This window comes from Melopsittacus undulatus, chromosome 3 (assembly GCF_012275295.1).
Source record: "Melopsittacus undulatus isolate bMelUnd1 chromosome 3, bMelUnd1.mat.Z, whole genome shotgun sequence".
Classification (NCBI taxonomy): domain Eukaryota; kingdom Metazoa; phylum Chordata; class Aves; order Psittaciformes; family Psittaculidae; genus Melopsittacus; species Melopsittacus undulatus.
In genome coordinates this window covers 55646647-55670596 of record NC_047529.1, presented here as the reverse complement: position 1 = coordinate 55670596, position 23950 = coordinate 55646647, and the positions used below count along the sequence as shown (strand labels likewise).

At 40.7% G+C, this 23950-nt stretch overlaps 1 protein-coding gene across 1 annotated transcript in view; it reads left to right on the top strand.

Moving 5' to 3' along the window:
* The window catches only part of SIM1 (SIM bHLH transcription factor 1), a 49913-nt gene that overhangs the window by 13435 nt on the left and 12528 nt on the right, over nucleotides 1-23950 (top strand). Inside the window, exons 6-9 of the mRNA XM_005145090.2 lie at nucleotides 13-212; nucleotides 348-454; nucleotides 1371-1518; nucleotides 23491-23656. Coding sequence (XP_005145147.2) covers nucleotides 13-212; nucleotides 348-454; nucleotides 1371-1518; nucleotides 23491-23656 — 621 coding nt within the window. The remainder of the gene's footprint in view (nucleotides 1-12; nucleotides 213-347; nucleotides 455-1370; nucleotides 1519-23490; nucleotides 23657-23950) is intronic.

The window sequence follows — 23950 nt, the reverse complement described above, 5'->3', positions numbered from 1 at the left end:
TGTCTCCGGCAGGTCATTCACTGCAGTGGGTACCTGAAGATCCGCCAGTACAGCCTGGACATGTCCCCCTTCGATGGCTGCTACCAAAACGTTGGCTTGGTTGCCGTGGGCCACTCGCTACCGCCCAGCGCCGTGACGGAGATCAAGCTCCATAGCAATATGTTCATGTTTCGGGCCAGCCTAGACATGAAGCTCATATTCTTAGATTCCAGGTAGAGCTGGGGTTATTTCCAAGTCCATTCCCCTATCCCCTCCCTTTCTCTTCCCCAGGTCTCCTCTCATGTCCTCTCACCCGCTGCTATCGTCATTCACTCTTTGGTGTTATGTGCTGCCTGTGTCTCTTGCAGGGTAGCTGAGCTAACGGGTTACGAGCCCCAGGACTTGATAGAGAAGACCCTTTACCACCACGTCCATGGCTGTGACACCTTCCACCTGCGCTGCGCACATCACTTGTGTAAGGAGATGATGATCTTGTAGACAATCTGCCCTTCCCCCTCTCCCTCTGCAGATGGACTTTGGGCTTGCTAGGATTTACCTCTAGGTCGGAAAGGGAAAAGCCAGCTTCCTGAAGGGGAAGATAAGCAAAATCGGCAACAGGTTTTAATGAAACAAATCGTTAGAGATTGAGCACCGAGCTGGAAGCAGGAGGGAGATGAAGGGGATAGGCAATGAAAGGCTGTTTTTCCCTCCTCAGCTCCCGGTTATAGAACAAGAAGTCTCCTGCACAAACCTTAGGCTCTCTGTTCCCTTCAAATTCCTGTTAGGAAAAACCCTTTTTTCTTGCTCCAAAAAGCCATGCCAGTGGAATTCAAATACTTTTTTTCCACTTCCACCGAATCTCACATATCTTATCTGCGCATCTAATTTTGACTGCTGTAGTGAGCCCGATGGGGAGAGCTGTTCTTTATTATATTTTGATATAATGATGACATTAATACATGGATAGATGAATAAAAAGGTATTAATTTCCGGTAAGTTTCCTTGCAGAGAAAGTAACGAGAAGAGATAAAACCCAAAGCTAGATTTATAGAATTAAATCTCGATGATGAGATGTCTGTGTTGGGGGGTGGTGGAAGGCATTCACATACACCCCACCCCCCCGGTGTGCTCACAGTGCCCCACCAGTCTCCCCGATCAGCCTCTGATTACGAATGGCCCGGCCTACAGGGACCAAGATCAGCCCTGCCAGGGGGTCTCCACCACTGTTGCTCATGGAGAGCTCGGTCCACGCCGCTTCCCCATGTGATGCTAAGGGGATTCCCATCCCGTCTGGTCGCCCAGGAGGGTCTGGGTCTGGGGTGTGTCTGTACCCCCTTCCCAGGGCCGATGAAAACAGAGGAGCTGAGGCTCTGCCTGCTTTGTCCCCGCAGTGCTGGTGAAAGGGCAAGTGACCACCAAGTACTACCGCTTCTTGGCCAAGCACGGCGGCTGGGTGTGGGTGCAGAGCTACGCCACTATCGTGCACAACAGCCGCTCCTCCCGCCCGCACTGCATCGTCAGCGTCAACTACGTCCTCACGTAAGTCAGCCTGCGGGTCGCTACAAGGTGCGCGGAGCAGAGAGAGGCCAAACGGAGCCGAGAGCCGGGCACCTGTCTGTGCCCGGTCCCGGCAGTCGCCGCCACCGCCCCCCTCTCTCCGTTCCCCTGTCACGGCTGCTGAGCCCCTGGCTGCAGCACTGACCAGGTCTGCTAGGAAACACATTGAGCACTTTCATCTACATGAAGGGTTTCCCATCTGTCTGTTTCTTTCGAGAGGGGGGAAAGATTTAGAGGTTTTTCACCCACATATTTTGCTGCCTTCCCGCCTCCCTTTATTTTTTTTCTTACAGTTTAAATGCACCCAGCATTAAATAAAGTTTAATGCAGCGTAAAAAAAAAAAAAAGAAAGAAAGAAAAAAGAAAAAACAGTTTTCCACGGACGGAGTTATTTATACTCAACAAACAGGACATCTGTTTTTCTTTTCAAAAATCTGGGGTTTGAAGTTCCTAATTTCATCCAGAGTCTCTATCAAAGCTCCGAGATTTCTTTTTTGTTCTTGGAGAGCGATCCTTTTAGCGAACCACAAAGAAAGTTGGTGACCAGAAAGGTCAGTTAAACTTTTAAAAACATAAAATAAAATATAATTTATTATTATTATTTTTTTTTAATGAGAGTGACTGCTGAGATAGCGTGTATCCCAGCGCATCTCCTTGTGTTCTTCTATTGGGGGATTGCTAGGGTGTGCTTTAGCTGAAATTCAGGGGCCCAGTGAAGGAGGGAAGTTCGTTCGGACTGTTTGGAAGTATTTATCACCGGGACTGTTGGTGTTTCCTCATGACTCGGCAGTAGCTGAGGGCGGCAGCACTGATGCTTTCTTGGGATCGTAGGGCTAGTCAGGGCGGCGGTGCTTTGTTGGTCCTCGGGGCTGAGTATTCCTCTGCTCCGCTGTTTTTAAGTCTGGGGGCAAATGCAGATGTGGGAAATGTCTGTGAGGCGCAACCCCCATCTCCCCTAAAACTGCAGGATGGCAGCATCAAGATTTTACCGTGGCGGGTTTCATGCCTGTGCAGGTGGCGAGTGATTTGGAAGCCCAGTTTAGGACGTGCTTCCCAGACTGAGGTGACGCGGCTCTGAGTATGTGTGCAGGCGCAGCTGGTGGGGTGGGAAGGGGCCTGCATTGCTCGGATGTAAACACTTAGGTTCGTAGAGGCATCGTGCTCTCAGATGGGTGGGCAGAGGTTATTGCGCCTGCATAAGAAAGCATACATTTTTATCAGCACTCTGGTGTAGGGAGTAAGCAGAAATTTTCCCTTTAAAGAAAATACCTTTTATTCACTTTGAAAAAGGATGCTGGGGGCGGCATCGTAACACTCCAGCATTCATCCAGCAAGGATGCATATGGGCAGGGGAGAGGAATCATTACCTCTGCTTCAGCTGTATGTCCATTTCCCCTGTACCAGCCCCTCTCTATTTTTCTCTGTTTATACTACTCAGTGAAGCCCAAAGCACTTGTCTTAGATGAACGGGAATCGGCAAAGCCAGAAGTCTGTATAGGAAACAAGGAACCCAAAGGCAACTAGCACGGTAGAGGGGTTTTGCACAAGAAAAGCTACCTGCTTTTCTATGAGCACCTGAGATTATCGGTAGTTTCCCTCTCCTTTAATCCCCAAAGCATTAACATCAATCACGAATCCCTACCTCAAATGACCCGAGTGGAAACGAAACATCCCATCGGATCTGCTTAAAGTCGGTCGGGGATCCGGCTCAGTCTGTCCCCGGCTGGCAGGGGTGACCACCACGGCCCGCCACAGCAGGCAGGGAGCCCATAGGGCCGGACAGACAATCCCTCCGAAGCTGTTTTCCAGCAGCGGGACAGTGGCACCCTGTATGGCCCTACCCCGTCCCTGCCCGAGCACCAGTTCGCGGCCATCACCGCGACACCCCAGCCGGGGTGGCTGCCAGTGACCCATTCTCCCCACGCAGCCATGCATAGCTCAGGTGCGCCGCGCTCCAAACCCCGGCAGGATTTAATCCCAGCAGCCTGGGAGCTGGGCTTAGGGGGGGTGGGGGTCTGTGTCTCGCCCCCTCCTGTCAGAACGGCACAGCAGCTCGATTCCTCCGTCTCGGTGGATTTTTCGCTGGAGGCAACATCTTTGTATTTTGGTGCATATGTATGGATTTTAAGAAGCAGGTTAATTTAAACGTGGTTTTAGCCAGGCAGACACGTAGGACTGTAGTTGTTCTTTCAAGATTTCCTCTGGAGAATATAGTTACACTGCGGCACGCCTTCATTACATCTCGGTGTAAGGCTCCCCTTGCGCTCTTCGAGTAATTGCCTCGAGTGAGGAGAACGGCAGGAGAGCAGGGAGGGAGCCAGGCTGGCTAAACATGAGGATACTAAGCGCTGAGAGGTCCATCACTGGCAGCAGCAACGGTCATATGCTGCGGTGGGCTGCAATGCAGGGACCACCACTGTATTCATGTCGAGTTTTGGGACACTCAGGTCCTTGGCATCTCATCAAGCCTTACCGGCTCTTCATTAGAGTGTTGCAGAAAAAGAAATAGAGTCCTCCTTGTTTCTGCTCCTGCTGAAGTCACTGCCCTGGGTTGAGTCTATTATATTGTTCTCATTCCTGTTGTCATTATTGTTCTAGCCTGTCATTTGTAAAATGAATGAGAACAGGTCATGCCGTGTGCTGGGGGCTCTAAGCAGAGAAAGGGCTAACTTTTAAAAAAGTGAGAAGCTACCAGTTTCAGAGGTGGATTGTCTGGGGCAGAGAAGAGCTGCTGGGGAAGGTGGGAGAGTCAGGTGTGGGGATGCTGAACTTCATTAATTGTCTTAATGACCTATTCAGAGTTAGCACTCAAATGTGGAAGTTAGGTGGTGAAAATACAGGGGAAAATGAGAGGTTATGGGGACTTGCTGTTTTCCTCTGGTATGAGGTAGATGCCACTCCAGGAGGGCTGAATAAAGGCCTTGTAGCACTTGAAATTTGCAGATGTTAAATATACTTTATTCTGTATAACTCCTATAGCTGCTGCAGTTCTTTAAGGATGACACTGGATTATTCCAGTAAACTACGAACAGCTGAGATACATGTGTGTACTGTGGGTCCCCTCCATTTTTTCGCTCAGCACCTGGAGCAGATGCAGCTCATGACAGAGGCCTGAGTTTGCCTGCTTCATCCCAGTGTAAACCTGGGGAGGACAAAGATGCTCAAGAAAGAGTATGGCAAACCTTTGCGCATCAATTTTGGGTTATGGAAGTTGAGGAGAAAGCAAAAGAGGTGCAAACAAGTGCTCAGGATTGTAGGGTGAAGCTTGAGAGGTGGTAAAGCCTGCTGCCAAAGATTCCTTTGAAAACAGGAAATGTTGGCCTCTTCTGCTAAAAATAGCAAAGACCTTGGAAGATATGGGACAGGGTTTTGACCTGCTGAGTCCCTGGTCCCCTCACACAGTACTTTTTTGCTCAGAGAAAGCCCCATGAGTTTTTTTGGTTTTGTTTGCTTGGGGGCTGAGGAGCTTTTTCTCACTATTGAGAGGAACCTGATGTTTTGTAAAGGAGCAGACAATGAAAGATGCAAGTGCCAAACTGGCCTGGAGGGTCAGTTATGGTGCAGACTGAGCAGAAGGAATGAGCATCTCTTAAATTGCAGCATCACAGCTTCCCTGGGTGATATCAATGGCAAAAATAGAATGAGAAAGGGTTTATGTAGAAAGGACCCCCACCCCCCTTCACCTCCAGTTTAAAAAAAATAAATAGTAATTTCCATTTTCTAAAAATCCCAGCTTTTGAGCAAGTGAATTCTAGGCTTGGGTACAAGTGTTGGTAATAACTTCATATATCGAACTAAATAGGTATGGTGGCAAGGGCATTTGAACAACATGAGCAAAGGTTATTTTTTGTGTAATAGCAGTGTGTCAAAAATTAATATAAATGACCTTTAAGGACTGCAGCTGTAAAGCACACATATTTGATCTTCTTTGTATTCTGCTTGGCATATATGAGTACAGACAAAGAATATTTGTTTCCTTTCTTATTTGTTCTGTACACACAGTTACATTATCATTGATTATTAGCTGTCCATGTTTATCACAGAGGGGGACTCAAGTATGAGTCAATTGATAGAGAATGCAACTGCTGAAGTTTATATTTAGATTGCAAACAACCTCCCTTTAAACAAATGGATAATGCACAGTGCAAATCCTTTGACTTCTTGAACATGAGCAAATATTGCAATAATTTGTCCCCAGAGAAAGCTAAGAAAGATTTTCTATATATATTTCCTTGTCCTTTAGCATTTCAAAGAATAGCAATAGTGGTAATGTACCTGGATAACAGGGATTAGTTACCTAATTGTAACTAATCTCTGTTCTGATGACACAGTATGTATATGATGCAGTTCCAGTTACCTCTTCACATTGCATTATGTAACTGACTGATTAGAAGCACAAATTGAGTGCAATTTGAAAGATTATTTCAAATAACTGCCATATTGACAAATGTTTTACTTAATGATGTGATAAATGAAATTTAGAATAAATTAACTGTTAATTGTATCTGTACACTTAATCTTTAAATTATTATTACTATTTATATAACTTGTGTATGACCAGATTTAAAATGACTGTATAAGCAATGTGGTTTCATTGCGTATGAAGTCTCAGACCCTTAAAGACAGTCTTCCCTGGTGTATTAAGTGGACTTTAGGGAAATCTGTCCAGGTGGAAAAAAAGCTCTCCCCGTATTTTTGGATAGTTACAATGAAATATTTTCATAGCTTTTCATAGAAATTCTCACTTTGGCCTGTCTCTGGGACATCAAGTCAGAGTCAATGGAGAAACCACAAACTATATTTCCACACCTACAGGCCTATTTTTCTAAAGTGTTTCTCTCAAATTGACCTATTTGGAATTGCCAGAATCCTCTCCTCAGTCACATGTAGGTATATGGTCTCTTGTACCTCTCAAGTGTGTGATGGAGTGTGTAGGATAGTGAATACACTGGGAAAGTTATTACTTGCAGAAATAATCTTGGTCTCATATTATGAGTGGATCTAGTTGTATGAATAAGCTTAGCCACCTAACTTTATACCCAAGGTAAGTCTTAGAGATTTAAACTGGATAATGTATTTTTGATTAAGTAGTTGTAAACAGTACAATTAAATTCTACCTGCTGTTTTTTCTCTATAGGTCTCTGTATTAATGGGAATTTTGCCACTTGCTTAATTGTGCACAGAACTGGGTTCCAATTTATCTGTGCAATTTGCATTGCTCTTTTCCTAAGACTAGAAAGCATATTTCATGTGACTTAATCAGCAATGAAAATATATATAGGAATTGTTTTAATAAATTAAAATGCTTGGGAAGCATATGCCTCAAAGAAAAAAGTATAAAAGGATTCCTCCTGAACTACTCACTGCAGTATTCTGTTTGTTCACCATTAGTTTTTATTACAGACTTGTCTCCCTGGAACATTGTTTATATATTTCTTGCAAATAGGAGACAGGTTTTTCCAGGTGTCCACAATACGTTTCTGCAGTACTTCTTTGTTCATGTAGGGGCTTTCTTAGCTACCATTTGTTTAATTCACTCCAAATTTCTATGCTTGTATTTAAACCAGGTGACTGTAATGGCTAAAGCACAAACTGTGGACTGGAGTCTACAGTTGCTGCTCATATGAAGAAAGTTTTATTTGCTAGAGTAAGTATTAAAGGACTGCAGCTCAGATCTACAGGAGAAAAAGATACAAACCCGAAACCAAAAGCAATCATTAGTTTGAAGGTGTGCATACTGATAGTCTCACACAGCATGAAATTCAAGATTTCTAATAGGTGTCTCTATTCCAAGGAAGAAAAATGACTTCAAATGCCTTCCACTTCATCCTTTTTCCATTCAATATGCTGGCTGTTACAGGCGTTTGAAAACTCCCTCTTCCCAAAAGTTACAGATCTTGTAAAATGGTTGTCTGGGATTGAGACACATTCAGCAGGGGCAACGGCTGAAGCAATTACTACCTCCAAGTGTTTGCCTTGCTCCACTGATGAAAGGCCACAGCGCCAGCTCCAGGGACTCTTACTCCCAAAATGCCACAGTTTAAGGTAAATTACCACAGATTTCACTATATCGAAGCATTTGGGCTGTACACTGTAGCACAGCTGTTCCTGCTAGGAAGGCTGTTCACACTTTATCCTTACTTCGCCCTTCTGCACTCTGAATGGCATGAATGAGACTTGTGAACACCACTACAGCAGCTGGATGCTTCAGTCCCTTTGGGGATCAGCCCCTGTGGTCCTCCTGCACAGCAGAGCTAGAAAGACCATAGGAGTTTAGAGTTATGATCACTGCTCTGTGACAGTTCAGAAAGCTGAAGACAAGCTAGGCATTTGGAAGAGCATCTGCTAGTTTTACTACAGATTTCTCTGTCATTTATGGATTATGTTAGTGGCTGTGTAGAAGAGGCAGGACAAACAGTTAAACAGCTACCAAAGTATTCCTCTCCGCTGTCACCCTTTCAATACTCTGCACAAAACTGGACGCAGAACCAGCTCCTACTCATAACAGCAACAGTGTGTTCCTTAAGCAGGTTTACAATTTTACTAGCTCTGCTTCTGTTTCCTTAATCGGTTGCATATTTGCTTTTGTTCCTTTGTGCTGCATCTCAGTAGTGCTGTGATTCCAATGTTGTTTCACTGTAATTATCATGAGATACAACAGGTGTGACAAGTTACTAAACTGCTTCTGAAGTAAGCACTTCCCTCTACAGTATGATGTTCTTACTAGTTTTTATTCGTACACACACAAATGTGGCATTTCCACATGGCCTAAATTAAGTGTTAACAAATAAATCTCCTTTGTCCATTCAACAGTGGCAAGTATCTGTTTAAAATCTAATTCTCCTTCCCTCACCTCTCTTTTGTACTTTACAGCGTGGGCCAGGCTCCAGCACACATGTTCATACTCAGTAGGTTACTTCAGAGGCAGCCCCTTTCACTTTGATGACACTATTTATGGAGGCAGGCATCACTCTGTGTGAACAAGGATATAGCATTCAACCCTTCTGAAGGCTGAGGATGGCTGAAATCTGGAGTCAATCACATGATCTTTAGCACCGTTAGACAATTTATTCCTGTTGTTGCCTTTTGTTATCGTCCACTTAGTGCAATTAAATTGCAGAAGCCCTGATTTACTAAAGCACTTGAGCACATGGCAGGCTCTAAAAGTGCTTAAATGTAACTTCCAATACATGATTATGTCCTAGCGAATTCAGTTTTGAAATAAAAAAAACCCAAACAAACCCTTAAGCACCCTGTTAAAAATTAAGAATATTCCTTGGCTTTGCCAAATAGAGGTGACTTGAAGGACACTTTTGATACTGTATTGATTTGGGACCTAATAAAGAACAGCCGTAGTTTTTCAGCTACAAAGCACTATGTATAAACCTTTGGGGCTATTATCTGCTGAATATGGAAACTCAGACGCTTGGCTAGATAAAGTTTGGCTGCATCCCTAGCATTGTGTGCATAATTTGATGCAATCTTGAGGGAAGATCCTTAAACCCATTCAATATTCAGCTTTCTCACATTTCTGTTGTGAGTTAGGAAGCAAACATGAATGATCTGCCCTGAAGCCAGCCTGTTCCCAAGTAGCCTGTGGCTTTGATCATCTCTGTGTCAAGTCTGGCAGCCTGGTAGCCTGGGCTATTGCTACAGAAAACTCTCTTAGGCCTTGGTTAACAGAAATCCACCCAAAGGTGTTGCAAGCTATTTTTCTCTTGCTGCTTCCAAAGACTGTTTTGCACACAGAACAAAATAATAATCACTCATGACTGCTTCATGAGGCATATCCCAGTAGAGTGTTTGCTCAAATAAAGGCTGGATCTGGGGATAAATAGCTTGATAGCATCCTCCCACTCACAGCCGAGCTGCTGCAACTTGTGCCCCAAAATAATTCTGTTGATTCTAAGTTGCTAGTAGGAGAGTTAAAGAAAATATGTCATCTTCTAAAAGATGATCAGCCTCCTCAGTGTTTTCTAGCTGGTGAAAACCATCAGTGGGGGTGGGAACATGGCTTGAGTCCAAAGGAAACCGTGTGTCTGTGTGACTACAACTCTGTAACTTAACATGGGTTATGCAATTAGGCCTTCCAGTTTGATATAGTGAGTTCAAGAAAGCAGTAGGAGAGAAGATGCACACTGAGGTGTGATATTCTGGAGTTGCTGTGTATGTGCTGCAAAATTGGTCACTGCAAGCACAGTAAATCTCATACATTATGATATTCTAGGCTTATGACACAAAACAAATCAAATTTTCAGTTACTTCAGCAGCAAATTAGCTGTAGTGTTGGTCTGAGGACTGTTGCAGGCTGACAGTGGAGTTGATCTCCATGTTTGTTATGGTCACCTATATGGGAAAACAGAGCAGCCTGGTTGGAGACAATTCTAGACATTCAGAAACCCTGGGTAAATGTGCATGTCAAACAGTGACAACAGAGTGGCTAAAGTCATGAAAGATCCCTGCCTGCCCTAGTAAAAGCAAGGGCCTAGAGGGCAAAGGTACTAGTCATATGATATATTTAAATGTATAAAGAAAGTGTAGCTAGATATCACTGTGTCTTATTAAATAAGTTTTATTTATTTGTTGAGAAATTTTAGATATGCCTAGCAAAAATTTACTACCTACAGCCATTCAACACACTGGATGCTTATTCTTCAGTTTCATAAGCTTGAATTTTACATGAACATGCATTTATGGAACTGTTTGTTAATTATAAGTTCTGATTAGGAATATTGTCAGAAAGAATTAACTAACATTAGAAAAGTATCTTTTTACTGAATTTGATAGAAAGCGTAGGGTCAGCAGTAGTTATGCAATGTATGGTGTCTTAACTTACTGCGTGGCCTAGAGGATCAAGGTAGTCAAGTAGATTATCTTGTATCACTTTCAATATTTAATGGACCCACTTAACAAATCTAACCATATATAAGGTATACTTTGAGTAGGTAGAATCAGTGATTACCAGGGAAGTATAAAACTGAATATTGTGTGTTATCTTATAGCCTCATGACATTGGCTTTTCTTGCTACTTGTCTCCTGTTTTACTGACACGAACAATTTATACATTGTATGTCTTATCAAAGGTGGAAGCCAAGGCTAAATTCAATATGAACAGAGCCTTAGACTCAAGTGACAAGTGATGTGAGCAGGATTTGAATGAAGTAGGTGTTTGGCTGTGGGTGGGAAGGAACTAAAGCACAATCTATCTCAGGTACAACTAAGGAAAGGAGAAAACAGGTATACTCATTTGTAAAAAAAAAAAATTAAAAAAAATAAGGAGACCAAAAAGCCACTCTCCTTGAATGCCAAAACCCACTTGCAAGTCCTTGCCTGGCTTCCTCCCCTTACTGCCTCTAAGATTCAAAAAGAACAAGGTTCAGTTAAAAAGTATTTATCAAGCATCCTATGACAGTTACTTGCTTTGTGGGCAGATAATGGCACACAACGGTCTTCAGGAGCAAAATGCTGTCCCTTTGCCAGCTTTTGTCAAAGCTGAAGAACTCTGGACAAGTGAATTTGAAGGACTTTCATTGCTGAAAAGTTTTGTTTCTTCTGAGGATGGTGAAAGTCTCATGACAATAAAGAACTAATCTGATGAAAGAGAAAATACTTGAAAAATCATGGCAGTCAGGTGAAGTTCCCAACAACTGGAAAAAGGGAAATATAACCCCCATTTTCAAGAAGGGGAAAATGGATGACCCAGGGAATTACAGACCAGTCTCACCTCTGTGCCTGGCAAAATCTTGGAGCAGATTCTCCTGAAAGGCATGCTAAGGCATATGAAAAACAATAAGGTGCTTGGTGACAGACGGCATAGCTTCGGTAATGTGAAATCCTGCCTGACCAATCTGTGGCCTTCTATGATGGGGCTATGGAACTGAAGGACAGTGGCACAGCAGTTGATGTCATCTACCTGGACTTGTGCAAAGAGTTTGACACTGTCCCACACATCATCCTTGTCTCTAAATTGGAGACACATTAGTTTGATAGGTGGACCACTCGGTGGATAAAGAACTCTGGATGGCCACACACAGAGTATGGAATTCAGTAATGAGAGGTATCCCTCAGGGATCGGTGTTGGGACTGGTCTTGTTCAACATCTTTGTTGGTGACATGGGCAGTGGGATTGAGTGCGCCTTCAGCAAGTTTGCCGATGACACCAAGCTGTGTGGTTTGGTTGATACGCTGGAGGGAAGGAATGCCATCCAGAGAGACCTTGACATGCTTGTAAGGTGGGATGATGCCAACCTCATGAAGTTTAACCACGTGAAGTGCAAAGTCCTACACCTGGGTGGGAGCAATCCCAGGCACAGCTACAGGTTGGGCAGAGAAGAGATTCAGAGCAGCTTTAAGGAGAAGGACTTTGGGGTGCTGGTCAATGAGAAAATGAACATGAGCCAGCATCAGTGTGCTCTCGCAGCCCAGAAAGCCAACTGGATCCTGGGCTGCACCAAAAGGAATGTGACCAGCAGGTCGAAGGAGGTGATCCTGCCCCTCTACTCTGCTCTTGTGAGACCTCACTTGGAGTACTGTGTGCAGTTCTGGTGTTCTCAACATAAAAAGGACATGGAACTGTTAGAACAAGTCCAGAGGAGGGCCACGAGGATGATCAGGGGGCTGGAGCACCTCCTGTATGAAGACAGGCTGAGAAAGTTGGGGCTGTTCAACCTGGAGAAGAGAAGGCTGCATGGAGACCTCATAGCAGCCTTTCAGTATCTGAAGGGGGCCTATAAGGATGTGGAGGAGGAACTCTTCCTTAGGGATGTTAGTGATAGGACAAGGGGTAATGGGTTCAAACTTAAACAGGGGAAGTTTAGATTGTATATAAGAAGAAAGTTCTTTACTGTTGGGTGGTGAGGCACTGGAATGGGTTGCCCAAGGAAGTTGGTGTTCCATCCCTGGTGGTGTTCCAGGCCAGGTTGGATGGAGTCTTGGGTGACATGGTTTAGTGTGAGGTGTCCCTGCCCATGGCAGGGGATTTGGAACTAGATGTTAATGTCCTTTCCAACCTTGACTGTTCTGTGATTCTATGATTCTAAAGTGGTCTGCTGTAAACAGGACCTTCTCACCAGATGGAGCTCATGAATCCTTTTGGGTTCAACAGGCTTCTTCACTATGCAGGGCAGCTGATCAGGAAAAGCAGGTTAGAAAGACAGGCAAGTGTGTTATGAGGCATGCAGATAAGAAATTTCCTAAGGATGAGCAAACAGAATGAACAGTAAGCCTTTTTTAAATACATTGTTTCTCTCAAATAAATACTCGCAGATCACAGAAGCTTATCCAGAAAGCCATTGCAGAAAAGTTAACTAATTTTTTTAAGTGTTCACCTTAGGATGCTAGGAAGCTTGGCACAACAAAGGGTTTGTGGGGAATATAGAGGAGTTGATAAATTCCTAAATATCAGTAAATTAATTTTTACGGTAAAATTATTAAAATAAATAATAGAAGGTTGTTAGAACCACTCTTTACTGCCCAGTTTCGAAGGAGATGAAGTATACAATTGCTTAAGTACTGAGGCATACAGTGTAACATAAGAACAGCTATACAAGATCAGACACATACTGATAGTGACTATGGCAAATACTTTGGAAAGAGTTTAAAAATAGGACAAGCATGCAGTAAGTCCTCCCCAGCACTTTGTCACAGTCTTCAAGAAGTTCAAACGTCTTCCTAGAAAGAGGTGAGATCTTTGACTGTATTAGTTATCAATGTTTTGTGGAGTTTTTTTCCCACGAGTTAATCTGCTTATTTTTTGAAAGCATATGAGCTTTTGCCCAGCTCAAGTGAATATGTTAAAAAAGCCTCCTTGTGCTGTGAAAATACCACTTTTTCATTCCTTTCACAGCTCACTTTTTGCATTAGAAGAAAAAGGAAAAAACTGCTTCCTATTAAGTTTCTCCATGACGCTCATAATTTACAGACCTTGTTCTCCCAGACAACTCTTTTATTAGCCTGAGGAATCTCCTTAATTGTTCCATATACAGAAGCTGTTCTAAGGCCATCTCCCTTTCTGTGTCACTCTGAGTTTCTTTCAGGTTTTCAGATGGGATGGTCAGAATATACAATACTTGGAGTGTTAGTACAAGGGAATTTGTGTATGGCATGAAGTTGAATTCTCATTTTTATAATCTGTATTTACTGCATAATTATGCAATGATGTGCATTTTCTTATATACTTCTCTGCAATGTGATGCATCTTTCTTGGTGAAACTTCTCAGTGAAGTGGTGAAACGTATAAATTACAGGATTCTTCACCAATATGGAGTTTGAGACTACTAGTTTTAGAAAGAAAAGTCTGAAACAAAAATGTAAAGTCCATACTTAAACCCCATAGAGGAGATAAAATAACTTGGAGTCCATAACTACATAAGTGTCTTTTGTGGCTTCTGAACACCCAGAAACAGTACTTTCATTCAATTTTGTACCAACTTTTCAGTTACTGTTACCTACAAAGATAGAATAGTGAAATCTTGACAGTATCTTGGCTGTTTTAGCCCTTTTCCTTGCCATGAGGCTCTTAGCTCTAAAAAAGTGCCTGGATTTTAAATTTAAAACACCCAACATCCTTCATGAAAATCATGAGTATCAACTTTTGATTCTACTTATTACATACCTTAATATGCTACGAAAGCACTTAGGATGTAAAAGCCTGTTAATTTATAATCTCTGCCAAAAAATCACCAGCATTCTCTCAAATCCTTTTGTCCATGGATATCATATAGCTCTCTAATGTGCTATTTCAAGTAAATTCTTCTCAGGTACGCAATAACAGTGGTATTACATGTATTCAATTAAGTATTTTTATTCATAGAATATATTTCAAATTTATTTTAGCAGTTTAAATAAATGAGTTTAATGTATATTTAGTCAAGCATTACAGTAGTGAGGGCATAACTAGATTAGAAATAAATGAATCCAATTAAAGAACACATCTGTGAAATTTGATATGTTGTAGGCATGAATGAATTGTTTGCACAGCAGCTGTAAAGAAATCATTAATGATTAACTATCTAGAAGAGGTTTAATCAAGGATAAATAGTATAGGACATAGTTGAAAGCCTTTGTGTTGAATACATAATGATGCTGAAATAATAAAAACATGTTTTGCATCAATAGTGATGCGAGTAGTGGTCTCAGAAAATGTATTTTTTTTGTTTTCTGTAGTAGGTGTGCATTCAGGGATTGCAGCTGAGAATTAGCTTAGTAACATTAGGTATAGTGCATTAATAGTGAGAGATTGTTCCTTCCAACAAAAAGTTTAATAGGCGACGCAGCAATGTGTCATAGAAGTGTTTCCTACAAGAGCACATTATTATCCTCCCTTTCAGAGCTAATGTTCAGCAAAGTTAAGGTAGGGATTCTCATAAGTGATCAGTGGTGTCTGTAGGTTTGACCCTACATAAACTAAAAGTCTCATTCGCTGACTTGAGTGTAAGCTCAGGCAAGTGCCAAGTGCTTGCTGAAATATCATGATACATGATTTGTTCACTGTGGCATCAGTATCTGTAGGAGGGTTTGGAATCGAATTGAGATCACTTGGCTACTAGGTCAGTATCTTAAAAGAGTCACTGGTATTAAAGATATATTTTTTAACCCATAGGAATCTTAAGAAATCTGAGAAGGGAAAACCTACCTCTCTAACAGCAGTATGTTTCACTGTTGTCAGGCTGGCTTTCTGCAAAGTGGAAACTGTATTACATGGATATGTGAGAACTTATGTTTGTATGACATTAATTCCTAAAAGAGTGTTGTGTACATGCTGATGCACTGAGGAGAAATTGTTTTTTATGGAGTGGTTGAAAGGGAGTAGTTGGAAGAAAAAAAAAGAGGCTTTTAAAACTCTCATTTAACAGGCCTTTGGTTTATTCAGAAGTATTATTCTGAATGTGCAGGTGAATTTAAAATAAAGGAAAACTCCAATGGATTACAAAGAAGTCACCACAATAACTTGATAAAGGCTGACAGTATGAATGTGAGTCAAGGAGTTTTGCAAGGTTTAACATGCCTTCAGATACAGTATTCATAATTTTTTGGTGGCCATTGGGAAAAAAAAGCAGACTTGCAGGTTATGTTTCTCTAAGCCAAATTTCTCATTATGAGGCATATTCTAACATATGCAAACGTTTATAAATTCCTGTCAAATATATTTCTCCATTTAATTTGGCAAGCACTAAATATACATCAAACATGACTTTTAGCCGATTGTGCTCCCAGGCACCTCTCATTTGACAGAAAGCACTCCCCGTACAAATAAATATTACAGAATTAAACTTGGGTCATCATATTTTGTTTATTTAAAACATTTTTTCAGTGCTATCTGTAACTAAAAATGGTAAATCATATTTATATATAGTTAGTCTAGGATATCTTCAGCATTTTATCCACAAACAATATAAATCCTTGGCACATACTTTCATCTAGTAAATAAAGGCAAATACAGTGTACAAAAGGCTCTTTTTGGAGCCAGAGGTAGCTAGACATGTGGTTGAGAATGACAAACTGTACTTTCAGACTGCTGAAGCCTCTGCCACACCATGATTATCCAGAGGCCAGGATGTTTTATTTAACTCCAACTGACAGTTAAATGACTGCATTCTGAGATGAGAAGTCAAACAGGGAATATAAAATTTCTGATAGTAGTTGTCTAGGGGATATCCTCAGATATTTGTGTTAAACGATCCATACAGGTAACTTTGTGCTTCAATTTTCCTGAATGTATCAAATAATTTAATTAAACTTTCTGGTTTGTATTGCTCTGCCTTTAAAAGCTAATACAGAAACATGATATCATGTATATGAATCTCATGTCTGGAGAGGTTGTAAACTTTGACTCAACAAGATGTAAACAGCTACCACTGCTTATGCTATTTATGGATATAAATGAGTGCCTGAAACTTAATAAAGGGATCCAATATACAGATCTCATACTTCTGCAAGGAGACGCTTTGCTTAACCATTAAGTGTACTGATGAGAACTGTTTGAAAGATTTCTGGAGGATCTTTCCAATTACTTTGGTGAGCAGTAGAACAGGCCTATATGGGACTCTTCACTTGAGAAGTTTCAGAAAGGAGGATTACTAACATCAGCCCAATAACTAATGGGGAAACTGTGGCAGGGAATATCTCTGAGGTCACACAACTGAATGTCAATGTAGTTACATAATGAACAGAGAGGTTCAACAGCTTTTTTCGGACTTTGTCCTGAAATTTGGCTTCTTGTATGAGCTAAGTGAAACCTCCTTATTTTCATTGGTTCTGGAAGATGCTAAAGGGATTGCATTTGCTTCTCCTGACAAGTCTCATGAGCAGACTGAGGCCATTGTAAACCTTTCTGAGACACATTGTACATGAACAGAGGACACAGCAGATGAGGAAATTGCCTGTTTTGTTGTACCATCTGTTGATTTAGAAAGCTATGAAGATGACAAACAGCCAGAACCTGCTCTCTTTTCACTCATGTGCTGAATGGCATTCTGTTAGCATTGCATGAGCTGGAGTGTGGAAATGCTGAAAGTTGCAGGCATTGTTTAAAAGAAGAATGATACATTAAAGTATTGTGGTCAGACATGCATGAGGAAGTGCCCGCCTTTTACTACCTTCATGACTGATTAGAACTGAATTCCAACAACTCAGCAAAAAGACTGAACATTAATGATATTACACCTTTAGTTTAATTTCACAATTTCTATCCTGTGCTTTGTTAGATTGGCAGAATATCTGTCAAATATAATTTTTCTTATTTTTAATGAAAAGAAATGCAGAGTGCATATGAGCCTATTCATAGGTTTTTAATGTAAAACTAGAGGAAATGTTGAACATGTATTATGTGTTCAATAGAAATAATAGGGCAACCAAGTAAAATTACACCTTGCTTTCTTTTACATGAGCAATGCTTTCCACTTTGCCTCAGTCATACAAATGATTGTACCCATGATGTAGGAACCTGCCACATTAAGTTCATCTAATGTTTTTACTTTCAGGTTGTACTTCATTAATTACTTAAATATGTGTAAGGAATGACATGGGTTACAATGTTTATCAGGTTTAGGTGGTCATATGATGTCTTTTTAGTCTTCACTTGATGTGATTTCCAGTGACATTATGATAATCATCATCCTCATGGCTTGACTTCATGAATGAAGATTTGGGAAGGGTTTTACCCACGCTTACTACAAGCACGCTAATGACTAAAAAGGCCAATGTGGGATAGACAAATCCGGTTGCAAAAACCACAATGAATGGTCTCCTTGGGTGGTATAGGCATATTGTTCAGACTGTCAGTTGAAAGATACCTAGGAGTAAGACCTGTTTCCAGTTGTATACTAATAATTTTGACTGCTGCTGGAGAGAATGAACAGCAACACATTTCTAGTTCTATGCCATAACTCCATCTATGAAAACTGAATTTCTGTGAATCTTCTTTAAGGTATCTAAATTTAATGTCTTTTGACGGAATTAAAGACACTGCAAATACCTGTCTCTTTGTTGGTTATCTGTGTATTCTCAGTCACTGCATGTATAGCTTATTCTTCCTTTCTGGCATGTTGTGGCATTAACATAAAAGATGCTCTTTCTCATGGCTTTTGCAGAGTTTTCCATGGGATAAGCATTTTTTCTTATTTTTTTGATGGGTTTCTTCTTGTTTTAAAGGTTATGCTGCTTATGACTGTAGCTACGTAAGATCTTTGTTCTTCAGTCTGGTTGTCCTTAAGTTCTTTTGGTTTAATCTGGTTATTCAGTCTTTACTAATGGATGCCATTATTATGCTCCTTCCTCTAGATGCATCCTGTTTAGCTGCTTTTTCTATTTGAAAACTTTTTTCAGGGCTTAATTTCTCTTCTGCTCCATAAGCAACAACTTCCTTAAGGAGGGAAACAGTGTATTCAAAAATCTTTATGCCTTTAGTTCTCCAATGTTAATGTCTAGTTTCACTTTAGTTTTTAGGTTTTGGTCAAAGTAGTCCCAAACTTCACCCTGTTACCTTAAAAAACTTAACTACAAAAAAGCCTGTTTTTTCTGTAGTTAGGCCATCCTGTGTCATTGGCTCTGTCACTATTTCCAGTCTTCCCAACATTATTTATAGCAATGCTGACTCACCCTTTCCCCATCTTTTTTCCTTCAAAAAGGCCATATAAACAGCCTCTAATTTTTCTCTGTTGCATGGTGAGTTATATCCATACACTCAGCTGCCACGTCTGTGCAAGCTCTGTTGTTTACTGAGGATTCAGGTTTTGCAGTGCTCCCTTACTGTTCTTTTGGGTCTATCTGCTAATAAGTCATTATATGTTCCTCAGACTTTCATTAGACAGGTGGTTGTCACGATTTCATACTGTACATATTCTCAGTGGCAGTATGCAGAAAGTGTCTTCTAAAGCTGAATTGGGGGAACTCTCCACACAAGTGCTGCAGATCCAGCTGGCATCCAAACCATGTGCAAACAGGTTGGCTTCTTCTTCCAAATGTTATTCTCTTTCAGGCTTTGTCCTTCTCCATCTATGCTGCTTTCTATATCTAGGTCCCTTTTGTAAAGAACGCCTTATACTCAAATTTCAGGTGTTTTGTTGTAGGGAAGTGCAGTTGGTACAGACATTGATCCTTTGTTTTTCATTATGCTAGCTCTAGTACACCAATAAGTGCTTTCAAAATTAGGCTCAAGCTTTATAATGGGCATTAGAAGATCCAGAGATATGGCACTGAGGGGAAATGCTTTTGGGAGTTAGATCTGAGAAGAAAATTTGAAGCAGCATGTTGTAGCAAGAGAATTTTATGCTTTGTCTTCTGATTTCTTTTTGCTTACAATGAGGCATGGTAATCCAGTCTGTAGGTGCCTGATACATTGACCATACCAGTCAGATTTTCATATGTGGGGAGGAACAAGCCAGAGGAGAAATAAAAAGTTTTTGGAAGCATATGCTGCCAAAAGCATATGCATCCAAGTTTTTTTAAGAGTCAAAGAGGACCTAGAATTTCAACCCAACTGTAGAGGGTTGATAGGCTGTTTCCTATCATGAAAAGGTGGAGGTCTTCAATGTGTTTCCCTTTGCAAAGAAGCATCACTTTGGTCTTGTCTGGATTCAGTTTGATCCATCTGTTCTTCATTTAAGAGCTAATTTCCTGTAGTTATTCTGATGTTTTATAGTGATGATAGTTGCATCAGAAAATGAGATAAATAGTAGATTGTCAGCAACATACTGTTAGCAATTGAACACATGCCATATCACTCTCTCTCTCAGCAGTCCCATGTAGATGGATGTAGATTGTATGGATCCCTGTGGTACCCTGCAGGTGAGGACCTTGGAGGAAGAAGCTTGTACCCACCACCTTTTTTTGAATGATGTCTAAAACACAAGATGCAATACTACTGCATTGCTGGGACCATATAATGAAGGATCAGGTGTCCAAGAACAGGAATCTGGAGATTACAGTTCTGTGGTTTGAGGAAGTTTTATAAATTCCTCCAGGAAGTTGTCAGAATTTCCATCTGTAGTTTGTGTACCACTAGGAGCCCTGGTTCCTCTAGTACTTTATTTCACAGTGCATATGGATTTACTCAAAAGTTTTAATTTCTTGGTGGAACATCTTACGCATCTGACACTGAGACCACAGTGATTCCTCAGTGTTTTCTTTGCCCACCCCCCTTTTTTTTTAAAATAAGCTTCTGGTATTTATCTTGGCCTGTTACTTTTGGTGTTCTGGTGTCTGTCTTGGCTCTTCTGAAGCATAGCTGTGCTACGATAAGGTTAAGATGGTACTGAATTATGCCTCAGTGATGCAAAAGAGTCCAGGTGTTTCATCTTTAAAGATAGTGCAGTTGTATTTTATTTTATTTTTTTCTCCTGTGGGGAAACTTGGCATTCAGTAGCAAGAATTACAAATAGTTATTTTCTTATTCTTTGTTTAATGATGTTACTGTCTAAGCAATTGGCTGCAAATAAAAGCTTGGGGTGTTTATTCTAATGTGTGTGGAAGGGTGACTTCTCATCCTAATGATACCAAGGACTTAGAAGAATAACATACAATGGCATGCAAGGTTTTGGGCAGCCTAGCTCCCCTGTTTTTTTTAGATTCACACAACATAGAAACATTGTACAGTGTAATCTCTATGATGGGAATGCTTGGCCTTTACACAGATCATAGCAGCAGGCAAGTAGTGTTAGAGTGACAGTTTGTGGTCTGAATACTGGAGTGGTGTTTTGTACAATTTTTGGAAACTCTTCCACTGACACGAGAAAGCAGCAGACTGTTATAGGGTGTCATACACCAGAGGCGGAAAAGCAATGGCATGGGTGCAGATCTGAGTTATCCAGTAAAATGCCTAAGACTTTGAACAGCTTATCTACTTAGTTTTGATTAATTTTCATTTCTGGAGACACATTTTCTGCATCTAACATGGAGACCACATGAACCTTCTTTTTCATATAATCAAATAGTCAGAGGGACTGTGTTTATCAGGATGATACTGATAGTTTTTTCAAGACTATTGATAATATCTCATGCTGATGATAGTAGTTAAAGATTAATTGACATCCTTTGGTTCTGATGATTTGTACAACATAATTTGGTAGGACTCAATCATGGAGTGTCCTGGGTTCAGCAGTAGCAGTCATTTTTCTCCTTCTTAGTAGCTGGTGCAGTGCTGTGTTTTTCACTTTTAGTCTGAGAACAACGCTGATAACACTGATGTTTTTAGTTGTTGCTCAGCAGTGTTCATTGTGACCAAGGACTTTCTCAGTCTCACGCTTTGCCAGGGAGGAGGGGAAGTTGGGAGGAAAAAGAGACAGGACACCTGACTCAAATTAGCCAAAGGGGGTATTCCATACCACAGCGCGTCATGTGCAATATATAAACTGGGAGCAGTAACCCAGAAGGGCTAGAGCACTGCTCGGGTCAGGGTGGGTATCTGTCAGCGGGTGGTGAGCGGTTGTATTCTCTTCCCTTGTTATTTCCCTTATCATTATTGGTGGTAGCAGTAGTGGTTTTGTGTTATACCTTAGTTACTGAACTGTCTTATCTCACCTTGTGGGAGTTACATTCTTTTGATTCTCCTCCCCATCACTCTGGGAGCAGGGGGAGGAAAAAAGCGGGGAGTGAGCAAGTGACTATGTGGTTCTGAGTTACTGGCTGGGCTTAAACCACGACATGGAGACAGATGCTTTGCATGTAAGGTGAAGGTGTCTGGATGGAAATTCTGAAGGCAACCACAGAAAAGATTAATGCCTTCAAAATACAGATGAGCCTTAACTGGCAAATGATATACAGATCTCTATATTCAAATCCCTAGATACAGGTTCTTTCACCACAGGCAGGGTATTTGAAATGCAAATATTATAACAGAAGCCTATATGTATTAAAGCCAAAATTTTAAGAAATTTTCTCATTAAGAAGTAATTTTGCATTACCAAACATCAACTATACTTGGCCAATCTCTGTCTGCCGTGGACTGGAAACAGTGTAGACAGCACAGTTATAATGCCAGTGATTTGTTTTCACACAGTATGTGTACATGGATGCATATGCATTGCCAAATCAGATGAAAAAAAATAGTGTAGAACTGGCATGAATTCATTTTTTGTTCTGCAGGTTTATCTGTAGCTGTTCAAAGATCCATCCTATTTCACTTATTTCAGTGATTTATCAAGTTTATCCTTCTGCCCCTGACTTTTATCTGAAAGTGTTTTGGTCTGCTAAGCTGTGATAGGCTCAGGTTGTGGTGCAGTTTCTTTCTGAAGAATGTTATACTGTCATGGCTTACGTCAGTATATGTGTGGTTATAGAGCAAGACATTGTCTTTAGAGCTGGATGAACAATTTATTATTAATATAATTCATTAAGGATAAGTGAAGGCTTAGATGTAGCATGGGATAATGCGTGAATGAATATGTTGCCTCCTTGACTGCATAAGAGAAGCATTATTCTTCTCTTGTTCTCTTATTTCTTTGCTAATTAACACAAAGGAAGAGAGAAACCATGAATCCTTCATCTTTTCTTCCAGGTAGGTAGGTCAGGAAGAAACTTTTGCTTCGCTCTCTTTTAATAAATCATTGTCAAAATAGGTTCCGTATGACTACATGAAAGCTGGAGAGCTCATTTCTTACTCCTCTGGGTATCAGCAGACAGGCAGATGTGTACAGAGGAGTGCAGTCCAATGCATATGCCCTCGTTATGCTTAGTAAGACATTGTGAGTAATACCAGTTTTCCTTACTTTCATGTATTCATAATAAAATTTAAAGAAACTAATACTGACCTTCACAAACTGCTGTTATATCTAGCTCCCCATAGAAAACCTCTACTATTTAGTGAGTTGGGAACAGACTTGAAATCACAAAACTTGTATTTATTTAGATGTTTCCTGTGGGTGGTAAAATGGTGCAAGAAACTTCAAACACAGGAATAAACACTCACAAGACTCATAGAAGAGGAAAAGTTAAAAAATTTACACCAATTTCCTGGAATCTTGTAAACACCAAAAATTGCAACTTTAAAGACAAAGTGTTTTAATAAAAACCAATTTGTTTGGTTTATTTAGTAATCTATGTAGGATGTTATGTGCGCCCCACAAATGCATGAGCACACACACGGTAAGTTTTTAGTTGCCCAGTTAAAAGAGTTTTGAGGAAAGTGTATCCTATTTATTGCTTAGCTATCTGACCAATGCAGAACTGTAATACAAATCTCAGACTTTTCCATTCCAATGTTTTTTATTACTGAAGAAAGTAGATCAGGATGATAACAGTTGGATGCAAAGAGCAGTCATATTTTCAGTACAAAAATAGTGCTATTGTTTAGTAAGCTATACTACTTAAAGTTATCAGGAAGATGTACTGACTTGCTCAGGATGGTTTTATTCTTTTTCCTTAAAAATATCTTTTGTTTCCACATCCCACTAAGAAGGAAGGAATGTTTCCCATTAAGATATGAAGTGAATTTATTTTTCACTTTTGCCTTTTATATAGGGATACTGAATATAAAGGACTACAGCTCTCCCTGGATCAGGTCACTGCTACCAAGCCGGCATTCTCATATGCAAATTCAACTCCAACCATAACGGATAATAGAAAGGGAAGCAAATCTCGCCTCTCGAGCACAAAGTCAAAATCAAGGACATCACCATACCCACAGGTAGTTGTCTTTGAAAAACAAAATTGAATCTTTTTGAATATCTTGATTTTGACTGCTATTTTACCTCAGTAATTATAATGGCACACAGAACCTGTTACTCAAAGGGAGTAGGGAACCAAAGGTTATAAGATCTTGAGACAGAAATATGTTTCTTTAAACTGTTTCAAAAAAGCTGGAAACATTCATGTTTCAGCATGCATAGTAAATCATCATCAAAAACAATAAGCACAAGTCTTAGAGTTAATGAGGAGCGGACAGAAGGACGTGAAAACGCTGGTTTTGAAATACTTGTTT